This window comes from Diospyros lotus, chromosome 1, assembly GCF_014633365.1.
Source record: "Diospyros lotus cultivar Yz01 chromosome 1, ASM1463336v1, whole genome shotgun sequence".
Lineage (NCBI taxonomy): Eukaryota > Viridiplantae > Streptophyta > Magnoliopsida > Ericales > Ebenaceae > Diospyros > Diospyros lotus.
The window spans coordinates 42,460,435-42,485,075 of record NC_068338.1 but is presented as its reverse complement, the minus strand read 5'-3'; the positions used below and the strand labels follow the sequence as shown (position 1 = coordinate 42,485,075).

The 24,641-nt window shown below is 38.0% G+C and overlaps 1 protein-coding gene across 39 annotated transcripts in view; it reads right to left on the bottom strand.

Annotated features, from left to right (window-relative positions):
• The window catches only part of LOC127802068 (cysteine synthase-like), a 185,882-nt gene that overhangs the window by 58,714 nt on the left and 102,527 nt on the right, over positions 1–24,641 (bottom strand). For 37 of the 39 annotated variants that reach the window (XM_052337864.1, XM_052337751.1, XM_052337862.1 and 34 more), the window contains 5 exons: positions 24,069–24,153; positions 23,897–23,962; positions 23,669–23,728; positions 13,935–14,021; positions 13,661–13,847 (listed from right to left, as the gene is read on the bottom strand). In XM_052337864.1, coding sequence (XP_052193824.1) covers positions 13,661–13,847; positions 13,935–14,021; positions 23,669–23,728; positions 23,897–23,962; positions 24,069–24,153 — 485 coding nt within the window. The remainder of the gene's footprint in view (positions 1–13,660; positions 13,848–13,934; positions 14,022–23,668; positions 23,729–23,896; positions 23,963–24,068; positions 24,154–24,641) is intronic. The other 2 variants (XM_052337781.1, XM_052337819.1) reach the window with 2 other exon arrangements.

Here is a 24,641-nt window from a genome sequence, read left to right as displayed (position 1 = left end):
CCTACTGGGTTTAGAGATTCATGAGAAGGAGGAAGGCTTGGACAGTGAGGCTCAAACAAGGTTGGTTGAGGATGATCAGCTGTAGCTGTTGGATTTGAATCATAATTACGAATGGGTTGAAGAATTAGGAATAGAATGGGCATAGGAATAGTGGGATCCCAATGGTTGTCCTTCATTTGAGGTGTGGTATTTGAGTAGTATAATTCATTCTCCACAAATGTTACATCACATGAGATAAGAACTTTTTGTGATGTAGGACAAAAGCACTTGTAACCCTTTTGAGTAGGAGGATACCCAATGAATATACACTTTAAGGCTCTTGGTTCAAGTTTATGACGATTTGGATTGGTTTGGTAGACATATACTACACATCCAAATACTTTGGGAGGAAGATTGTTTAGAATCCGAACATGAGGAAAAATAGATGTAAAGTTGTGCAAGGGGGTTTGATATTTTAGGACTTTGGAAGGCAGCCTATTGATGAGATAAGCGGTTGTTAAGACAGCCTCCCCCCAATATCTATTTGGAACAGAACTAGTGAACATAAGGGATCTAGCCACATCAATCAAGTGTCGATTTTTTCTTTCAGCTATTCCATTTTGCCGAGGAGTGTAAGGGCAAATACTTTGGTGATAAATCCCATTAGTAGTTAGATATTGGGTGAACGGATAACAAAAGAATTCTCGACCATTGTTAGTCCTATGAATGCAAATAGAGGACTGAAAAACATTCAAAATGAGTTTATGAAAAATCTGAAAAATGGCACATGCTTCGGATTTTTCTTTCATTAGGTATACCCAGCATACTCTTGTATGGTCATCAATGAATGTTATGAACCATCTTGCACCATTTAGGTTTGGAACTCTAGCGGGGCCCCATATATCACTATGAATCAAATGGAATAATTTAGATGGAGTATATGGGTTCGGTTGATAAGTGCTATGAGTTTGCTTGGCAAGAATGCAATGATCACACTTGAGTACCAACTTTTCTTTATTGATAAATAAATTGGGGTATAAGTGTTTCAAATATGGAAAACTAGGAAGACCAAGATGTCTATGCTATAATAAAATTTCAGAATCTAAGCTAGTTGTAAGAGAAAACCTATGTAAAACTTGACTAAGAGAATTCTTGTTATCGGAAAGCCAATAAAGTCCATCCCTCTCCTCAGCACTGCCAATCGTCTTCCCCGAGAATCGGTCCTGAAAAACACAATATGAAGGAAAAAATGTCACAATCTAAACCAAGTCTTTTGTTAACTTGCTCACTGATAACAAACTATATTTCAGGTTTGGCACATATAACACTGATTTGAGTAATAAATCAACCACATAAACACTTCCCTTTCCTTTGACCAATGATTGTGTTCCATCAGCCATCAAAATATTTAGCTCATTTTCTTCCATCTGAAACATATCGAGTGTGGCAGTAGAGCCGGTCATATGATCGGTTGCTTCGGTATCTACCACCCAACAATCCTTATTCATCTTCCTAGTGGTCAAAGACAAAGGTTGATTACCTTTTTGTGCCATAGATGCTGAGTGACCTGGTGCTGCATCCTCCGATTCCCTTGTAACATGAGAGTTTTGTAACAACTTCTGTAGAAACTCAATCTGATCATGAGTTAAACTCATACATGTTCCGTTCTCACTAGTAGGAGCACTTGTTGCTGCATAGGCTGATCTCTCTTTCTCCTTCTTAGGCCTAGGTTTCCAGTTTGGGGGTTTTCCATGCAACTTCCAACAAGTACTCTTGGTGTGATAGGGTCGGTTGCAATGCTCACACCATTGCTTCTCCTTAGAATTATCTTCCCTTTTTGCAGTAGTGAGGGCTGATCCTGAGTTATGTTCCGTTGTAGATGGCAGCATAACTCTTTTCCTACTCTCCTCCCGCCTTACCTCTGCAAACGCTTCTCGAAGGGATGGTAATGGCTTAGTGCCTAGAAGTCTGCCTCTTACCTCATCCAAATCTGGATTGAGCCCTTGGAGGAAGTAAAAAATTCTCTCATTTTTCAGCTGTCTTCTGCACACTTTCGATTAGGATCATAAAATAGATCCTCTTGCCATAACTCCATTAGATTGTTATAGTATTCTGTCACACCAAGGCTGCCTTGCTTGGTAGTCCGAATTGCAGCTCTAATCTCGAAGCATTGAGCTGTATTTTCAAGATCGAAGTAGATCTCTTGAATGGCCTCCCAAATTTCTTTTGTCGTTTTATAGAAGAGATAGGGTCGACCTATCTTTGGCTCCATAGAGTTGATGATCCAAGCCATCAAGATTGAATTTTCTACCTCCCATCTTTGATAGTCTCTTGAATCTTCTGGAGGTGTTGGAATTGCCCTGATTAGGTAGCCATATTTCCCTTTGCCTTTTATCACCAAGGTTACGGATTGAAACCATTCTCTAAAGTTTCTTCCATTTAACATGTCTTGGGTGATTTGCAAGGTATTGTTGTCCAATGACAGGGTGTTGTGAGACACCACAGTCGTTGGAATTGAGGATTGTTGAAGGGTCGAATTGTCGGATGACTCCGCTGCAGTTGGAGCTGCATTCCCACGACCTTGCGGATCCATCTATCTTGGATCTTTAGGCTAGACAGAGCCGAGTTCTAATACCATGAACATATTTTGTTCTAAGGGTATAACACTCGAGAAGTTCAACTAAGTTTTGTGGAAATCAAACTTGTTAATTGATTCAATGAACATAAATCTATTTATACAATTTCTAGTCTATCTAATCCTAATATTTAGGAGATAAGATGCAGCAAGAAGATAAACTACAACAGAATTTAAGCAATAAATAATAAAAGATAACAACCACATTTACTCCTATTATTTCTCTTGATTTCTAGGAGCTTTAATCTTCAAACATTTTGCTTATCTTTCCAACTCCTTTAACAGTCTTCTTTATCTCTTTAATCTAGGTAACACTCCCATTTCACTTAGGACTCTCCAACAGTTTCCATAATATGAGTAGTTAAAGAATTCATTACAAGAATAAATGTGAAAATATTAAAAAAAAAACTTAATATATATATTAGAAACTTTATAGAGTAGGGAAGAGAGATAAAATAGAAGAGAAATTAAGCATTATTTATTCTTATTTTTTTGTTATTATAAGTAGGCAACTTTCTATATAAATTCATTTTTTTTATCATCCTATGCCTATATATAATTAGGTTTTTAAAGAACTCTATTCCAAAATTATCAAGGACAACTTTTGACTCCAAGTTTTTAGTATTCATTATCCTCCGTCAAATTTTATAGTAATTGAGCATGCTTCGGTAATTTTGTTCCAAAAATTGAAATATTATGCATTTGTTAATGTTGGAATCTCAGATAAAAGAGGGCTGACAAAATAGTTGTTACAGTTGTAAACATATAGTTATTATGGAAAGGTTGACCTTTGTGGTGCAAAACAGTGAATGGCAGATTCTATGGAGGCAATCAAGGAAGACAACTAAACAATCAAATCTCAAGAATCGTGAATGTATATGAGCTGCAATTAAGATGATTCTTGTATATACTTTCCTTATGTATTCTTTCATTTTGTTTAAGATTCCTAAGATGTAAATTATGAGGTATAATTAGAGAATAATCCAAAGGGGCAAGGAGTCTTTGCCTATAGTTTCAAATCCTAGTTGCTGCTATTCTCACAGTTAACAAATTATGTCATAATTGTTGTGTCTCTTTGTAAATTTTATATAATTGCAATCTTGTTTGTATTTAAAATGTTTGGTAGCTGTGGTTCATAAAATTAGTTTGATGCAAGTTGAATTTAGTTCTAAATTATTTAATTACAACATTTATATAGAAAGATGTATATACTTCAAAAAATTCCAATTGTTCAATTACTAAGCCTATTAAACATTTCTACTAATATCAGTTCCTAATTCCAAATATTTTACACCTCTCCAATTCTTTTACCTTTTCCCCTCATGTTCCAGAACATTTCTATTTCCAGGCATACTAAAACATCACATCAACACAATATTTGATCCTTGGTCAACTATGGCATGAGTATATACTAAAATAAAGAAAATGACATGAATCAAACAAAAGAAATGAAACCATATATGTCTAAAACAAGAATGACAGAGTAATAAGCCTAAGGAGAGCAATAGAGTATGATCTATGGAGAGTGTAAGTATATTTATTTTAATTAGAGCTTATTGGTTAAAGCCTCTGTTTATTAAATACCATGCTTACTGTTTGAAATGAAAATCTCATGAACTACACATAATAGTGAGTAAAGTTCAATAACTTAATGGACAAGAAAATGCAAACAAGGCAAGAGAAATATAAAAATTTGGTGTTAGCATATACATTGTAAAATTTTATAGTCTCTTAAGACATAATTAAGTAATCCACCTAGATAATTATATATTATACAAATATATTTGACATCATAATGGGAGATTTAATCAAACATTAACCTTGATTAGATCAATAGTAATTTCTTCGCCACCTTATTTAGACCACTTTACTGGAGTCAAACACCCCCCCCCCCCGCCGGGCGCCCCCCCCTTCTCTCTTCCTTTTAACCACTACTTGAAACCAAATTGCAGCTGCTCATTGGGGTTTAATTGCACACACCGAGTAAAATGCACAAATTGTGCAGATGAATCAAAACAACACAAGCAGCATAATTTCCTTGATATTAAAAAAAGGATTTAAAGGGAGAATACTAAAGGCAGCTTGAATTAAGGAAGTTGCTAGTGAAGCAAGAGCTTCAAGGCACTAATAGAAAGAAACACGCGAGAAAGAGAAGAAAAAAAATATTCTTGCTGAGAAATGTTACTGAATGAACAATGAATACAAAAATAAAGGTATAGTTGAATATTTATACTCAGCTATCCTTGATAACAAACAGTTGCAACTTGCACCAACTACTGTAATTGCCTAACTAATCCAATGCCTAATATAATAGCATAACAATGATTAGCATAACAACTTACAACCAATACAACCATAACACAATATAAAGAAATACAAATAACAAGATTAACCAGCATTATTTCCTTCTACATTCCCCCTCAAATTAAACTCCATAGCAGAAGAAGACGACTTGGGCTTTAGCTTGTCTGGAGTGGCAATAGGGCTATGATACACAGGTGATAGCTTGAGACTGAGTTTATCACATAAAAACAGAAACTTATCTCTCGGTAAGCCCTTAGTGAAAATATTAGACACTTGATAAAGAGTAGGGACATATCTGATCTCAACTTCACCATTCTTCACCTTCTCTCGAACAAAATGAACATCAATCTCAATATGCTTAGTGCGTGAATGGAACACATGGTTTTTAGCTATCATTTTTGCTGCTAGGTTATCACTCCATATAATTGGAATTTTAGCACATGGATAACCTAATTCAGAAAACAATGACTTTAGCCATAAAATCTCCAAACCAACAAGTTCTTGCTAAGGAATACACACAATCCACTGGTAGACCTTCTAGTAACTTTACAGCCAGCATGATCAGCATTAGTGTAAATAGTCAGAGACAAATCACCAAGAGAAGGAGCAAACAATAAACCCAGACCAATTGTTCCCTTAAGACAACGAAATAATCTTTTACAAGCCAGCCAATGTTACTGTTTTGGGGAAGATAAAAACAAACTTAGTTTATTCACCACAAAAGCAACATCCAGTCTGGTATATGTCAAATATTGGAGAGAACCAATGATGGTTCTATAAAGGGATGGATCATAAAATGGTCCACCATCATTAGTCAAAGATACTCCCAAATTTACTGGTGTAGCGCAAGGCTTGCAGTCTTGCATTGCTGCCTTTGTTAATGAATCTATAGTATACTTTGACTATGTAAGATATATCCTACTGCTATCTCTATGAGCTTCAAACCCTAGGAAGTAGTTCACTAATCCTAGTGTTTTTGAGAGCAAAATGAGTATCCAAATCTCTAATACAAGGCTGAAGAATTGTAGAATCAAACCCAGTAACAAGAATATCATCAACAAAGACAAGAATGAACAAAACATATTGAGAGGTTTTCTTGATAAAGAGAGAAGCATCAAAAACAGATATTGTAAAACCCTAACCTTGTAAGGCGGTCCTTAATTTTGTATACCAAGCTCGAGGAGCTTGTTTAAAACCATTAGGCTGTGACATATAAACTGTTTTAGTTAAGTCTCCATTGAGAAAGGCATTATTGACATCCACTAACTGAATATCCCAACCAAAAGAACAGTTAAAGAGAATACAACACGAATAGTGGGTGCCTTAATCACAGGACTAAAGATTTCAACAAAGTCAATCCCGAGAGTTTGAAGAAATCCCTTAGTCACTAATTGGGCCTTATACTTGAGAATAAAACCATCAGGATTATATTTGACTCGAAATACCCATTTGCAGTCAGTGAGGTTCATATCAGAGGAGAAGGGAACTAGATCCCATGTGTTATTATGCTGCAATGCAGAGAACTCCTCTTGCACAACTCTAACCCAATGAGAATCTAAGAGAGCCTCACAAACTAAAGTAGGCTCTAGGGTACTCACTAAAGCATGAGGGGAGGTGGTAACAAGTTGTTTGGATTTAGATCTTGTAATCATAGGATGGATAGAAGGAGTTGGAGAAGCTTTATGTTTGGGTAAAAGAGGTTGAACAGACTGCAGAGCAACCAAGTGAGAATTAGAAGAATAAGTGTCAAGCAGAAAAATGAGTGGATACGATAGAGATAGAGGGTTGTGCTACCCAAGGAGAAGAAGAATTAGAGAAGAATGAAGAAATAGGGTGGAAAAACCACCAGAAGCTGACTTAGAGGAAGAAGAAGAGCAAGAAGAAGATGGAAACAAGATAGGAAAGGGATACTCATCAGGATTAAATTGCACAACATGTCGAGAGACATAAACTCTGTTTGATGGATGTAAGCATTTGTAACTGGCCTGAACATGACTATATCCAAGAAACACACACTTCGTTGAATGAAAATCAAATTTGTGTTTGTTATAGGGTCTAAGATAAGGAAAACAAACAAACACATCCAAAGGGTTGGAGAAGCAAGTAATTGGGTTGTTTATGGTAAAACAATTCAAAAGGAGAGTGAAAATGGAGAGGAGAAGCTGGTAACAGGTTTATAGTGTAGACAACAGTCTAAAATGCTTCTACCCAAAATTGCAAGGGCATGTGAGCATGGGCGGCTAATAATGTAAGACCTATCTCAGCTATATGTCTATGATTTCTTTCAGCCACACCATTCTGTTGGTGTGTATGAGGACGTGTAAACCAAGGCTAAATGCCAAGGCATCAGATTTTTGTTTCAATGGATATAGCCATGTATATCTAGTATAGGCATCAACAAAAATGATATAATACCTATAACCTTCTGCAGAGATAACAGGAGATGGACCCCACAGATCAGAGTAAACCAATTCCAAAGGTTTCTTTGCTATGATTTTACAATTGGAGAAGGGAAGCTGATGTAATTTTCCAATTTTACAAGAGTCACAAAAGGAAAGAGAAGAACTTGAATAGGGAATATGAATTTTATTCAAAACAAATTGCAATACACTGAAAGAAAGATGCCCCAATCTTGCATGCCACAGTTGGCATACATTGTTATTTTGGGCTACATTTACAGTAGAAGACAGTCCGTGAGAAAATGAAAGCTGTCGTTTACATTTATTTAAAGAATGAACACTTGTGGTAAAAGCTTTAGGCTTGACATATGGATAAGACTTGGACATAGCATGATCAAATGCTGGAACCAGCTGATAAAGTCCATCTTCAAGGAGTCCTCGAAGTAGCACCAGCCCTGTATCCTTGTCCTCAACCAAATAAGAATCAGAATGAAATTCAACAACATTATTATCTTTTGTAAACTGAGAGACACTAATAAGGTTTTTCTTCATATGAGGAACATGAAGAACATCGGATAGAGAAATGATAGAAGTGGGATTTGTTTGAGTATATAATTGACTAAGACTAGCATGGGAAATAGGAAGTCTCTTACCATTTCCAACGGCAACTCTATTAACACCATTATATGGAGAATGCAAAGATAGATTGTTAAGGCTTGAAGTAATGTGATTTGTTGCTCCAGAATCAACGAACCACAAAGGTTCTCCATGATAGGTAAGCAAAGGGGATTGAGATTGAGTTTCTGAAGTATGAGGCAAATTACCATAGTGAGTCCCTTGTATAGAACCCACTTCACTCAAAAAGACCTCATTAGAATCACTAGGTATAGCTAGATAGGCTCGTGGATCAGACTGTGCCACATTACTAGGTCTTTCAAAATTTTGGCTAGGAGTCCTTTTAAATTTTTTATCAAACCTATGGTAACACTTAACAACAAAGTGACCAGGTCTTCCACATAACTAACAGTATATTCTCCTAGCATTAAAACATGCCACGACCTCTTCCTCCTCTATTCATGTAGCCACCTCCTTTTGGAATAAAATCTCCTCTATTATGTACAGATCCCCTTCCATTTTTTGACCAATATGAGGCAACATTGGCATGCATAGATGATGATGATGTAGCAATATCAAAATTAAGAGTAGAAGACATTGAAACATTCTTAGCAGCTAGCCTTTGCTCATGCATCAACAAAAGATACTGAACCTTTTCTAGGTTCATGTCATCCATCTGATAAGTAATGAGACTAACCATAATCTCATAGTCATTATCAAGGCCATTTAAAATGGCTAGCAACAAGTCCTTATCATTAAGAGGTTCTCCAATGGCTACAAGTGCATGTCCTATGGTTTTAATTTTCAAAATGTAATCATTTACAGAAAGAGAATCCTTTTTCACTGACCTCAATTGTTACTTTAACTGAAATGATTTAGCTACCATTTGTTGAGAATAGAGGTTTTCAAGGATTGACCATATGATGCGGTCACTGTTTGAGACAAGATGGAGGGTCCATTCAAGAACCAGCCAAAACAGGGGTCGAAACTTCATATTTTTTCATATTCTTTTAGGATTTTATTCTACTTCATATTTTAGGGTTTTATTTCTATTAGGATTCTAATTAGTTTTTATTTAAAATAGTACCACGAACACTATAAGTACTTAGATTTTAGGGTTTGTAAATAGTTTTTCTGATTTTAATTTTCCAGCAACCTATTCGATTTTCTTCTCTTACTCAAGACCAAGTTTCGGTGCTTGAAACTTGTTGCTTTGAGAGTATCATTTGTGAGTTAGTTCTCTACACATGCTCTAAACGCTGTGTCAAGTGGTATCAGAGCGGTAAAATCAACCAATCAGATGGCCAATCTTGAAGGCGGTAGTAACCAATCTCATGACAGTGATCAGGGGTTGCCTGCAGTTTGGAGAGCAATCGAAGAATGGGAAATAACTTGTAATATGCAACCAATTGGGTACTTTATTATGAGGTGATGATAACAGGAGCCAGAATAATGGAAATGAATCACGCCCGAAGGAGTTAACCCGAGAAGATTAGCCATTAATCCTGTCCCTATTAATCCTAGAAGACCACCAATGATGGATGATAGTGATGATGAAGATGATCTTGGTCTTGTAATGACTAATCCTAATGGTAGAGGGGTTAGGAGGAATGCGCAACATAATAACTATTGGGGAAACGATGAGTTTAAACTAAAGGTTGATATTCCTATCTTTAGTGGAAATCTTGATATTGAGGGGTTCTTGGATTGGATCACTAAAGTTGACCTATTCTTCGAACACATGGAGATCCCAGATGAAAGACAAGTCAAATTAGTGGCTTATAGATTGAAGGGAGGTGCATCTGTTTGGTGGGAGCGATTGAGAGAGACGAGATTGAGGGAAGACTGACATCCAGTTCAGGCATGGAGATGAATGAAACAACTGTTAAGAGGTAGGTTTTTGCCTCCTGACTACGAACAATACATGTTTGACGCCTATTAGAGATGTGCCTAGGGCATGAGAAGTGTGAATGAGTATACCTCTGATTTTCTAAGGTTTACGGAGAGAAAACAATTGTCAGAAAGTGACAATCAACAAGCAACCTGTTATTTGAATGGGCTGAAGCCTACTATTCGTGATAAAATTGGGATTCAGTTGGTTATGAGTGTGCCAGAAGCAAGAACTTGGCTTTAAAGGCTAAGCTAATGTTAAGTGAGAGGACCCGCAGTGACAACTACGGTCAGTATAGTGGGAATGGCAATAAACAAGCAGCTTTTGATAGAGGCAAGCTGGTTCAAGGAGTGCAACCTTCCAATCCATCTAATGTAGTCAACACCAATAAGGCTACAACGGGAGGAAACACTTGAGGTACTACTTCCAACCCTCCAAAACCCACTAATCCTTATGTGAAGCCTATTTTTTTAAAGTGTTTCAAGTGCAATGAGGTTGGACATAGGTTTAGTGATTGTCGAAGGAGAAAGACGATTAATATTGTAGAAAGGGAGGAGGAAGATGATGTTGACGGTGAAGTATATTGTGAACTTGATGGGGAGGATGATGAAGGAGAGTATGGGCATGACGAGTATACATGTGTAGTGAGGAAGTTAATGTTGTCTCAAGAGAATGAAGATAATACTTAGCGACATAGGCATTTTTGCACGAGACAATGGTGTAGGGGAAGATATTTGAGCTAATTATTGATAGTGGAAGTCCGGAGAACATCATAGGAAGAGAAGTGGTGGAGAAGCTATAGCTAACTCCTGAGAAACATCCAAACCCTTAAACGATTGGATGGATTAAAAAAGTTGGTGGCAGACGTGTGGATGAATGCTGCAAGGTGCCTTTCTCTATTGGTAAGTACTTTGACGAAGTTTATTGTGATATTGTTGATATAGATGCTTGTCATATTTTATTTGGGAGGCCTTGGCAATTTGGCTTGGATACTAAGCACTCAAGTAGGAAGAACACAAATCAGCTTGAGAAAGAGAGTGTGCATTATACCTTGTTACCTATAGTGGAAAAGAACCAAACTAAAGCTTCTAAAGTGGAAGGGAGGAATTTTCTTACCAATTACACATAAACACTTGAGTTTATGAGGGAGTGTAGGGATACTCAAGAGGTTCACTTGTTGGTTGTAAGGGGGGAGAGTGTGAGTAAACCATTAGAAGTGAATCAAATTCTAGTGGAGGTGCAGGGATTGATGGAGGAATTTCATGATGTGGTTCCTAAGGAGTTGCTTAATGAGCTACCTCCTATGAGGGATATTCAACACTGCATTGATTTGGTTCCTGGTGCTAGTTTTCCTAACCTACCGCACTATAGAATGAGTCTTAGGGAGAATGAGATTTTGTGGTAGCAGGTAGAGGAATTGTTGAGAAAATGGCACATTTAGGCTAGTATGAGTCCATGTGCAATGCCGACATTATTAACACCAAAGAAAGATGGGAGTTGGAGGGTGTGTGTTGACAACAAAACAATTAACAAGATTACCATTGGGTACATATTTCCAATTCCTAGACTCGATGACATGCTTGATCAACTTGACGAGGTTGCGGTTTTTACCAAGATTGATCTCAGAAATGGTTATCATCAAATTAAAACCCGCCCTGGAGATGAGTGGAAGACATCTTTCAAGACAAGGGATGGGTTGAAAGTACAACACATCCCTAGACTGATGGACACTGATAGACAGATAAAGGTGGTGAATTGTACCTTGGGAAATCTAATTCGCAGCATTTGCAAAGACAAGCCAAGACAATGGGATTTAGTAATAGCTCAAGCAAAGTTTGCCTACAACAACGTCGTGCATAGTTCAATAGGAAGGTCGCCATTTTCCATTGTATACATGAAAGTTCCAAATCATGCATTGGATTTGGTGGAGTTGCCAAAGGTACCAGGTTTTAGTGTTACAGCTAATGAAAAGTACAAGGTGGTAACTGACAAGCATAGGAAATACAAGGTATTTGAGGTTGGAGATGAAGTCAAGGTATTCTTGAGGAAGGAAAAGATTCCAGTAGAAAAGCAAAACAAGTTCAAGCCAAAGAAGTATGGTTCTTACAATATTACAAAGAAAATCAATGACAATGCTTATGTTGTGGATTTGCCTAATCATATGGGTATTTCCAAAACCTTTAATGTTGCTAATCTTTTTTTGTATTTGTCGGATGTGGTGTTGTCATACCTGGATCATAATTCGAGGACGAATTATTTTCAAGTGGAGGTGAATGAGGCGATCATTGTTTGAGACAAGATGGACGGCCCGTTCAAGACCCGGCCCAAACAAGGGCCAAAACTTCATACTTTTTCATATTCTTTTAGGATTTTATTCTACTTCATATTTTAGGGTTTTATTTCTATTAGGATTCTAATTGGTTTTTATTTATAATACTACCATGGGGTGGCCGAACACTATAATATAAGTACTTAGATTTTAGGGTTTGTAAACAGTTTTTCCGATTTCAATTTTCTAGCAACCTATTCGGTTTTCTTCTCTTACTCAAGACCAAGTTTCGAAGCTTGAAACTTGTTGTTTTGAGAGTATCATTCGTGTGTTAGTTCTCTACATACGCGCTACGTGCTACGTCACCATACCTTCGCAGGTGATTCACAATGAATCACTTGTGCGAGCACCTTTTTTTCAATTGTGGAAAAGAGCTAACCAAGAAGTAATTGATCTGACTTGATCCAATTTAGGTAATCGGGATTGACAACTTGAGAGTCGGATTCAATGGAGGCTGGATCTGAAATATACTTCATAGGCGATGAGGACTTGTTGACGAATGGAAGCAAATCAAAGGCTCTTATCATTGCCAAGATCTGTGCCTTCCAGAAGAGATAATTGTTGGTATCTAGCTCGATAGGAATATAATTGAAGGCCTTAGCAACCGCAGAGAAGTCAGATTGTGAGGCTGATGACAAAGAAGAGGAGGAACGATGCAAAGAAGAAGAACCGCATTCTTGATTGGAAGCCATGGACATTTGTCCAGGGCTCTGATACCATGAAGCAAGAGCGTTAAGGCTCTAACAAAAAGAAACATGCGAGAAAGAGAAGAAAGAAAATATTCTCGCTGAGAAATAATGAATACGTAAATAAAGGTATAGTTGAATATTTATACTCAGCTATCCTTAATAACAAACGGTTGCAACTTGCAACAACAACTGTAACTTCCTAACTAATCCAACACCTAATATAACAGCATAACAATGATTAGCATAACAACTTACAACCAATACAACTGTAACACAATATAAAGAAATACACATAACAAGATTAACTAGCATTATTTCCTTCTACAGCTAGCATTGCTTAAAGAACTGTAAGAATTCATAAAACTAAGTAGAAAACGTCTTTTAGATGCTACTAGGGTCCACTGGGTAATGCCAACTATGCCATTGGATGTATTCCTTTCTCGGGTAGGGTGTGTCCTACTAAGGATGTGAGAAAGCTTTGGCTTATTTTTCCTTTCTGTGTCTTGTGGTATATTAGGAGGGAGAGAAATAGAAGAGCTTTTTGAAAACTCTGAAAGTTCTACTCCACTTAAGGGAAACATTCTTGTTTCTCTTTCTTGTGGATTAGTGCAGATTCACCTTTCTCAAGTCTTTTGCAAAGTTTTTAGATGTTTTAGTTTGCAGTTGTTTGAGGTGTGCTCTCCTTGTGAAGGCATTCCTTATTATATTGTTATATTTCAAAGAAAATGCTATTGCAGAATGGAAGATAAAACTCATTTGAGAGCAGAGAAGAAAAGGAAAATATATATAACAAATTCCAAAAACTGATCCTATACTCACGGTGAAGATTATTTACGAGGATGGATATCATTCTCTCTACCGAAAAGCTGATGCTTCCAAGTTTTTGGTTTGATGCTTGTCCAGAACTGCTTAGAGTTTCAGTCATACATTGATATGACAACTGACATAGTGCAGAAAGAAGTGACTTAACTGACGGTATGTGCATCAATGCTGAGCTCTCAAACAGCTTCATGACAAAGGAGCAACATGGGTTAGAGAATAGAATTTCTGAACACTATAAAAGGCAAAATATAAGAAGAAATGATGAATGCACCTGAGAATTCAAGGAAGAGAGGATACTGAAGTCACTGTATTGACCGGATGATTCTCTTGTAAGCTTTGGGACAGCAGTTGAGACCTCCTGGAGATATAAAGGCAATAATTAAACGAGTTCATGTAAAAAACCTATAATAAAACAAAGCAACAAAAGGATAAAAAAGAAATGTAAGAGAGTGAAATTGTTAAATTGACATTGGTAGGGTGCTATTTTATATTAAGAAGTTATGTTTACAACTTAACACTGCCAATTGAATAAAGTTACACAGCTAGTTTTTGAGTCTACTGTTTCTTCATGTCTTAGGACACCAGAAATGGGAGAAACAATATAGTAGTATAACACCACAGGCTCTCACCAGAAGTACTACTGAAGTTAACCATTGTACCCTAGAACCAAGTCCCATCCCCAAAGCCTCCCTAGAAGACTGCCAAATATGTGATTGGGTCATGACAGCACTCATGCTAATTTAAATATTAGGACTACAAGAGTTTAACAGAACCTAATTCCCAAACAGATATGCATTTTTAACAACATAGTCACAACAATCTCAGTAGGTCCTGTATATCTTACCCAACTCTCCCCAGACCTGCACTTGATTGCTCTTTTTTGGACAAATGAATTACATAAAATAATTACATCCCTACCAAGCCTTAATTCCACTAGCTGGGTTGGCTACATCAATTCTAATTCTTCAATCATCTTTATCAACGACTATATCTTCCCATGGCTATTATATTTCATGTCATGCCAGGGATTTTCCCAACAAACTTCTGTTATTCTATCCATTCTCCTCATAGATGAATCTATGTCTTTATCTCAAATGTTCAAATCATCTTAAATGCATCTTGTGCACTATCATTAATAGGTATTACTCCAACCTTATTACAAATAGCCTCATTTTTAGTTTTTTTCCCTTTTTTTTCCAGTCACACATGCACTGTAACATTCTCCAACATAATTATGCTTATAATTTGCACATGTTAGTACTCAACCACCTAACATTTTGTGTTATACAAAAGTCAGCCTTATAGTCATCCAATAAAACTTTTATTTAAACTTTAAAGCCATTTATAATCACATAGAATGTTAGAAGCACTTTTCCACTTTAACTATTCCACATTGAATAAGTAACATTATCAGTAATCTTCCCACCTTTTTAAATAATTGATCTGAGATATCTTTTTTTTTTGGAGTAAATCTTCACTTGCTACAACATCATCCACACTTTTTAAAACTAAATTTAACATTCTATATCTTCAATTTTTGACTTGCTCAACTACAACCATTGGATTCTAAAATGTTTTCCCCCATAACTCAAGAATAATTCTTGTAGCTTCTTTTGTTTCATTCACCAAGACAACAACATTTATGGATAGTATACCCTAAGGCACCTCTTCTTGGATGCACTTGACCCCTGTTTGTTTTTGAGTTTGAAGCCAAACTCACTAACTTGGGTGTTTAGTGCAATGCCGATTTTTTCAACTCAACCTCTTGATTTTGATGAGGTTGAGGTGGGTTTGGGTGAGTTGAAACATTTTAATTTTATTATATTATTAAAATTATAATTTCAAAGTATTATTTTAACATATTATTATTTTATTATTATCACAATTAATATTATAATCAATTATCATCTTGTAATTATATTATATTTTAATACTTATATAATATTACCATACGAATATCATATTGGATTATAATAATATATTTTAAAATATATAATTATATTATATAAAAAGCATATTAATACATTATATTACAATATCTTAATATTATAGTATAATATAATTATTAATATTATATTATGATAAGTGTAACATTTTATGATAATATATGGATGTATATAACATTAATATTTTATAATAATAATAAATTTTATAATATTATAATATTAAATTATATTATCATAAAATTTATTATTATATGATAATATTATATTATATTATAATTTAAGACAATACAATAATATCTTAATAATAACTTAAAACCAACTCAACCTGATAAATTTACTAACACTTTTATGTAATTCAACGCATTTTTGGTAACTTGATCTCAAACAGGCCCTTAGTAAGTTTATCCATCACTAGAGAAACCAGGTTGTAGTGACCCATAATTAAGAATTAAATTAATTATTGATGTAGTGTGATAATATAATTTAAAGGAAATATTAAAATAATTTGTTGTGATTTAATAAAATTTACTTATGTGATTTTAAGGAAATAAGAAATTAAAATAATTAATTAATTTGTATTAGGAATTTCTGGAATTACAGGAAAATTAAAAGAAATTCAATAATGGGATTTTCAGAAATTTCGGGAGTTAATGTAATTAATTAAGTGGGCGTTAGTGCAATTAATGGAAAGTTTCGGGTGCTGGCGTGTATTGCAGAAAAGGCCTAAAAATCACAATAAATATAATATATATCACATATAGGTTGAAGACACATGCGGGCGCGAGCGGTCGCGCGCGAGGCTGCCAGGCGGTGGACGCGGCTTCGAGTCGTGGGGGCTGCGTGCGGGGGGGGGGGGGGATTTTTGGCTGATTTTAATCAGCCACTGGACGTCCGAAACGACGTCGTTTCGGTGAGGCGGTGGCCTCCCAGTGGCTGGCCTGCGCGCTGCCACGTGGCCGCGTCTCCTCCGCTTATTTTTGGCCGCATTTAAGCCCGATTTCGGGCGTGATTTTGAGCATAGAAACAGTAGCAATTTCAGAGAAAAACCAACGCACGCACGGGAGAAATTTGTGAGATTCTGGGGCTGAAAAATTCGAATTAAATTGCGTTTAATTCCAGATTTAATTATCCAGGTATGTAGAGCAGCTAGTAATTAATATTTTGTACGGTCAGAATTTCGTTTTGCGTCCAATTTTATTAATTTTGACAAATAATTGGGATATTGCAATTTGTATAATTTTTACTGCTTTTGGACCCAACGAGCCTAAGGATATCTCTGATAAGGCAAGTTCTTCTTACCTATCTCGTCGTTTCTTTCGTTGGCGATTTATTGGGCCTCCCTTCGTTTGTTTCGGCTATTAATTAATTATGAAGTTTTTAAACGGTTAGTTTAAGATTTAATTTATTAAATGGATCTCGTGGGTTTTATTCGTTGGTTGCCTACGGGGGTTTTTACCACCCCCTGGCCTGTTGGGAATGATGCCGTACTCACCCGGGGCTAGGTTCTTAGCGGTTTGGGTATTAATTGGATTTTTGGTTATTTTCTGGCTGGAGTGGTTGTGCAGTGGGGGCTAGGAGCGGCGGTTCGGTGACGGAGTGACTGTCGTACGGTCTACCTTAGGCCACCGACGAGTCTCTCCTACCCACTGACCGTTGACCGGTGCGAGGCATTGCTGACTAGCTTAGCCGTTATGTGATTATAGCATGCCTGCTTATATTTTATTCTCGTTGCATGGCTTGATGTGCACATGGGTACGGGCTGCATGTTGGGATTAACATGATTTGGTTATGCTTGGTCACGGGCATTTTAGCTTGATTATGATGCATCCAGCATGGGCATATGCATTGCGTGTGGCTTACTATATGGGCGGAGCATGGCCTGATGCCTGGATGTATGGGCGCCTGGTATCACGTTGATGCTCACTACGCCATTGCATTTTATGTGCATTGCATGGCTACTGATAGTATTTAGTTCTCGGACGGGAGTACCGTTCCAAGGGAGCCTATGGCTCGGTTGTCGGGAGTACCGACGTGGATACGGGTGACGGGAGTACCGCCCCGGGACAGTGCGCACAGGTTTGTTGAGGATATTGTTGCCTTTCAGGGCAGCGGCAGGTTGGTATGGGACTTGGGTGCCAGGTGTCTTGTGTGGGCCCCAAGGACCGGTATGTGCTCTTATTATACTGCACTGTTGTGTTGTAGCGTCTCATGACTTGTGTGTACTTGTGGGGCTGTGTTTGGGATGGTCTCTTCTTTTATTTATAGCCTTTCATTTCTTATAAACTTGCTGAGTCTTGCGACTCACCTTGCTTTCCATCATTCCAGGTAAGGGTAAAGCAAAGGCCGAGGGCGAGGATCGCGCCACCTAGCAGCCAGCCGTGTTGGTAAGGTGTACAGTTAGCTGCCCCCGTCATCTCTGATGTTTTGTTAGAGTCGCTGTCTTTTATTTTTGACTGTGCCAGGTTATCATTTGTACCTCCTATTGTTGGCATAGGGTCTGAATGTATTTTTATATACTCCATGACCGCTGTATCAGCGGGGTGCTTGTGGGCATGCATGTTTACCGTTTTGCTTCCGCTGTTAAATTTCTTATTTATGCATGCCAAGGCATTTTTTTCTTTTGTCTATTCCTCTTCCCTTCTGTGAGCGCACTCGTTCGGATAGACCGGGTGGCTGGGATATCCGAGCGGGGGTGCTTACATAGGTAAAGACTTAGTCCTTTTCTAAAACCCTCCACGAGACTTATCTAGGGACTCTTTATCATAGGCTTTTTTGAAGTTTGAAAACATTATCAAATGACATCAAACAAACTTCTTCTATTTATCTCTAAACCTTTACATCAAACACCTCAGCAAATAGATAGCTTCTACTATTGACCTACAAGGAATGAAACCAAGTTGGTTTCAATTACCTTGATTTCTCTTCTTAACCTTGTTCAATCACCCTCCCCCAAAGTTTCATAGTATAACTCATTAGCTTGATCCTTATCTAATTTTCACAACTTTGAACATCTCATTTGTTCTTGTAAATGAACACCAGAATCTGACTCATTAACATGGCTAATTAACAGGTAATTTTTTTTTTTGTCTTTTATATCTATCCACATATTATTAGGCTTGGTTCTCTGCAAAACCCTGCCCCCAACTCTCTCTTTTGCATTTATCCACTTTCAGTCTTTTCAAATTTTATGGTACTATTTTTCATATGTTTTGGATTTCTTTTTCTTTTTCTTGGTTTTGGTTGGCGGAGGGGAGCACTGCAGTTCAGTTCAGTTGTATAAAATTCCTTTCAACAGTTTCTTTTGTTGGAGTTCCAAGTTCAGTTTTTGGCTGTAAACTGCATGGACTTTGGTATGATCCTCTGCTGATTTCCCTCAAAACAGATTGGTAAAGATATTTTTTGATCTACAGTTAGCTCTATGTTGTAGCATACATTCCATGAGGTTCCCTATGGAGGGCACCCAGGAGAGTTCCCCTAGATAAGTCCGTTTGGGCCTGGGAGAATCGTCTCTCCCAGGTCTTCTATGGCCTTTCACCCGAAGACCCCAAAGAGTCCATCCGAAAACCCTTCGGGGCCTAGCCTCCCCGAAGACTTAGAACAATCATCTGAAGACCCTTCGGGGACTGCTTCCCCGAAGGCCCAATTAAGTCTTTCGAAGCCTTTGGAGGCTAGCTCTCCTGAAGGCCAAGTCATCCCAAAGCCTAACCCAATGGCATCCAAATGCCCTCACTCGAAGGGTCGTGCCACATGCCCCCATGGATGTGTGCCACATGTCCAGGTTTGCCACGTGTCCCAGTTCTCGAGGGGTATAAATACCCCCTGACTCTTCACCTCCTGGACCATCTCCAAAAACCCAAGAACCTGTCACGACCCCAAGGGCATAAGAGTAATTTTTATGTTACATGTATTTGTCTTTGTTGTGCCTTAGACTGTTATGATGTTGTACCTATAGTTAGTTACTAACTGAAGGGATGTAACAGCCTATAAATAGACTATAGAAGTAGAGAATGGTAGCTTATGAATGAATTTGAAATCAGTTTTTCTCTCTGACTTCTCCCAACTCTCCCTTGGTTTTCCTCTCTTCTCCCTCAATTCTCTATGTTCTTGTTTTGTCTCTCTCCCTTTTTGCTCTCTCTTTCTCGCATTCTTACCAAATTCCTTTCTAAACCCTAACCAAACCCTAGGGTCGTAACATTTGGTATCAAAGCTACCGGTTCTCAAAAGCTCTTCCTTCCCCTACCGTTTTTGGAAGCTGATCGTAGATCAACAATTTTCGAAAATTCAACAGACCAATGATTATCAGATGTTGGTTTCAGAATTGCAAACCGCAAGTTTGTTTCGAAAGTTGCACATCATTTTCGGCGAATTCAAGTAATAATATTGGAGGCGAGTCAGATTGCTGAAGGAGAGGACAAGACTCACTTCAGAGGCGACTTGAAGGACTGTAACAGAGCCGATTAAATCACAGGAAGCTGATTATCAGTTGATTGATTGCCGGCGACTTCTGGTAGTGATTCCAGCAATGTTGGGTGAGAAGAAGGCGCGGCTAGGGTGGTTGTTGAATCACTTCGATTCTGGCGAGTAGTGAAGGCACGACGTGGAAGTAAGCCTAGGTGATCTTGAATTTGTAGCGATCATGAGTAGTTGCAAGCAAGTCTGACAATCAGCAAACTTGTAGCCATCAGGTTCGAAATTTGAAGATGGTCTTCGGCTATTGAAGCAAATCAAGAGGGCGACTACGAGAAACAAATTCTTGTGCAACTGTAGGCTTTGATTGGCAATTCAATTTCAGATGAGAGGTACTAAATTCAAAAGAATTAGAAGTAGAGCCTTGAGCGATTGAGTTCAAAAACCGTTTAGAAGCAAATTTCTACTGACGACGATTCTCATGCTGTCAATTTCTCCACTCAGACGTTAATTTCTGAGCAGTGAATTTTGAGTCGACTTGAAGGTAGAAGAGATGGACCATAATTGAGCGGGCTAGGCGATCCAACCTAGTGATCTTGGCAGCAAGCAGAGCTAGGCAATCTTCGAGCAATTCGTGGCGGAATTGAAGGCGAAGCAGAGGAACACAGTTCTTGGCTTGAATTTGAGGGTAGATCAGAGCCGACAGTTATTAGCTACTGTAGGTTGGCTTGGGCGATACCTATAGGTTAATTTTTTGTAATGATTTCTAGCAATTTAAAGTGGTAGAGCAGGACCGTGACAAACTCAGCTGCGAAAGATCTAGAGGTCCTCAACTACTGTATTGAGGTTGAGGCAAGAAGGAAGGTGCGGTCGGAAGTGGTGAGAAAAAAAATTGATTTTTCAGAAAGCAGTTTGTGGTCCTTGGAAGCTGTTACAGAGGTCAGGCGATCACTAATCTACAGTAATTCCAATCAGAATTGGCTATCGGGCCAAGGAGCAGCTTCGGCCATTCGGTACACACTGCTAGGTCTTGATCGGGAATTATCTGAAGAAGTAGGGCGCATTCAAAATCGGGAACTAAATGATGATTGAGGGGATCAGGATGAAATAGATTGAATTAGGGATGAAGGCGTGGGAGTTCAGGATAACACAAAGGCGTGAGGCAATGACCCATAACTGGGAGGATAGTGCGGCTAACAAAGAAAACATGAGGGAGGACCTCGTTGCCTCTCAAGAAGGAGTGCAGAGAGACTTGGAGAGGCATTGAAAGACGATGAAGCAATATGGCTAGCGGATCAACAATATGTTCAACATGTTGTCTTCGCTACCTCAATTCTGGCTATCATTGGATTTTCCTCCCCAGGCAGTAGTCGATCCAATTCTGCCCAACCATGGCATCCTCCCTAGGATCTCTGGTCTGCAAGAGATAGAGGAACTATTGGCTTTGGAACTGGAAATTTAGGTAAGAGGATCATTTTCCCACACTCCCAATCATACCCCAATGCCTAGGGAAGGGGGGGTCAGGCGGTCTGATTTTCCTAAAGATTTATGTGATTGATTTGGGGGGAAGAACATGATTGATGTGATTGAGGTGTTTAACAAATTAAGGCAAGAGGGATCGGTGATAGATTATTAGGTTAGATTTGAGGAGCTAAGGTTCCTAATGTGGAATGCTTAGCCAGTTTTGACAGAGGAGCACTATTTTGTATCAAGTTTTATTAGTGGCCTGAAGGACGAACTAAGGTTAATAGTCAAGATGATGATGCCTGCAACCGTGAAACAGGCGGTTGAGAAAGCAAGGTTTCAAGAACTCGCCTTGGAAGCCATTTTTAGAAAGCATGGGCTGCAGCCCAACGGTTCTACTAAAAGCAGCCAATTGACTAAAGGAGCTTCTAAGGCTGCAAATCATCTCAAGTAGGAATCTGAGGAAAAATTAGAGTTGGACCAACCAATTGTAACTAAAGACTTCGAGGCAAGGAAGAGAGTTCGAACAAGGATATCAGTGGGGATCACAATTTATATTTGCCGGAAGTTGATGAAGTAGCACTGGAAGAGAAGGATTGCGATGAAGATGGTGTTCATACAGCTGATGAGAAATATGAGGCTGATAAGGTCCTAAGAATAGGAATGGTAGTTGCAAAGAATAAAGAAAAACCTGAATTGGATCAGGCAATTCAAGCTGACAAGAAAGGAATGGTAATTGTTGAAATAGCTATTGAGGTTCCATTGGAGGAAAAATCTACTGAAAGTGAGCCTTTGGTGTACACCAACAATTAGGAAGTAAAAGATACTCCAATTGAGGATACCTCCACTAAAGATGAGGAAGGAGAAGATGGCGGAGGAATTTTTTGTTGAGGGGAACGAGACTCTTGGTGTTTTGTTTATTCCTATTTCAATTAGAGAATTGTAGCGTCAAATCAGATTTTGGCCTGTAAAGAAGTTTGAACTCCTTTCTATGATTGGAAATGATATGGTTGCAAGAATGACAAATCAATGGGAACCATTTTCAATGGCAATAGAGAAGAGGTGGATAGATGGACTTGGTATTGTAGCAAGTCATAGTATTGTTACTGTTGAGGAAAAACAAAAGGGAAAGCAAAAGAAAAGAACAAAAAAATGTGAAGAAGAAATCAGATGATGAAGATGGGCATTGGATGAAAAAACAACAGTTTGGTTGTAATAAGTTTCTTGGGGACAAGAAACCTTTCAAGGAGAAGGGATTGTCACGACTCCAAGGGCATAGGAGTAATTTTTTTGTTACATGTATTTGTCTTTGTTGTACCTTAGACTGTTATGGTGTTGTACCTATAGTTAGTTACTAACTAAAGGGATGTAATAGCCTATAAATAGGCTGTAGAAGTAGAGAATGGCAGCTTATGAATGAATTTGAAATCAGTTTCCCACTCTCTAACTTCTCCCAACTCTCCCTCAATTCTCTTTGTTTCTGTTTTGTCTCTCTCTCCCTTTTTGCTCTCTCTCTCTCTCTCTCGCATTCTTACCAAATTCCTTTCTAAACCCTAGCCAAACCCCAGGGTCGTAACAGGACTCCCTTCTGACTCTTCTATACACAACTCTTTCAAAGAGTCCTTACTCTTCTGAAGACACCATCTACATTACACTACATCTACATCACCGCTTCCGCATCATGATTGTTCCTAACTTAGGCATTAGAGGACCCGCGTGGGAGATATCCTCGTGTGTTTTCTAACTGCCCTCAGCCTTGTAGATCAGAAGACTGGAGGACCCAAAGTTCCCGAGGCACCTAAAGACCCCTTTGGGATACTCTTCAATAGCCCCTAGAAGACCCTTCTGCGGCCTGAAGACCCTTCCAGAGCCACCCTTCCAAAGGACCTTCAGAATAGATCTTGCTCTTCCATCCAACTTTTTGTTGAGCTTCCCCGAGACAAACAAGTTTCAATTGTTGTATTATGATAACAACACTCTGGAACCAATCAAGTGAAAGACTTAAAAAGTTTGTATAAGTTATGAATATAGCAACTTATCAACTTCATAAAACTAAATGGATGCTTGCAATCAAACCTTTTTAGGACACTTGAAATTTTAGTATATACAAATATAAACAACAAGAAAGTACAACCAACTTCTGACAACCACTTGAGAAAATGAATTAAGAAAATGATTTCCAAATCACCTGAGTAGTTGCATGGGGAGAATGTATTGCTCGGTCTAAGGCTGCTAGGGTCTCCAAAACCTACAAAAATTTGAAGGCCAAAATTAAAATTGTAAGGAATAAGCTTCATTAATCTGATACATGTCAATAGGAAATAAAAAACATGAAGTTGCCCATCTCTCTAATAACATAAGCTTCTAGAACCATATCAAAGTAGGTAAAAGTTCTAGTTCAAACAGGTAGACATACCAATACCCATGAAGGGCCCAAAACGTTGTGCAACCGATGAGCTACATTAAAGAGGGTCCTTAAGGCCTGAGTTCCGAAGACCAGTTGAAGTCAGATTTCAGAGAGTATACTAATCTTATAGTCCTGCATATGTTCATCTAGACAGGCATAAAAATGAAAAGCCAAAACATACCTGCACATTCTTGGGCGTAAGGACAACGCCATCCCTTTGATCAACCAATAGTTCAGAACGTTTTGAACCAGGGGATTGTAAAACACTGCAGAACTCTCATTTGTAAGCCCATATCTCAATAAGACAAGTGATCCAAAACATTATCGAAGTTAGTTTTGTATTTTGAATTTATAAAGCTTAGCAAAATATGAACAAAAATTTGGAAAAATAGAAAAAAAATTCCTGTGTTTCAATCCTAGCCATGTATTCTGCACTAGGACTAAAGAAAGCAGGATTGAAGGACCAAATGGTGCTAGGCTATTCTTTTCACTGTTCACCAGGCTCCCTCCCTCCCTGTGTTTTAGATGCTTGGGTCGCATTTTGTGCGATGCAGTTAGCTCATATTTATTATTACCATATCCGTACTTAGTTCATTCATCATATGCTATTTATATTCCCTTGGGTCACTTTTAGTTGCTTATTATCATTACCATATCACCTGTAATACAGACTCTTGGAATTCTTAGTGCCCCCAAGGAGATTCAACCTGAATGGTGTAAAGAAACAAGAAAGCATATCACCTGTATTATGGGC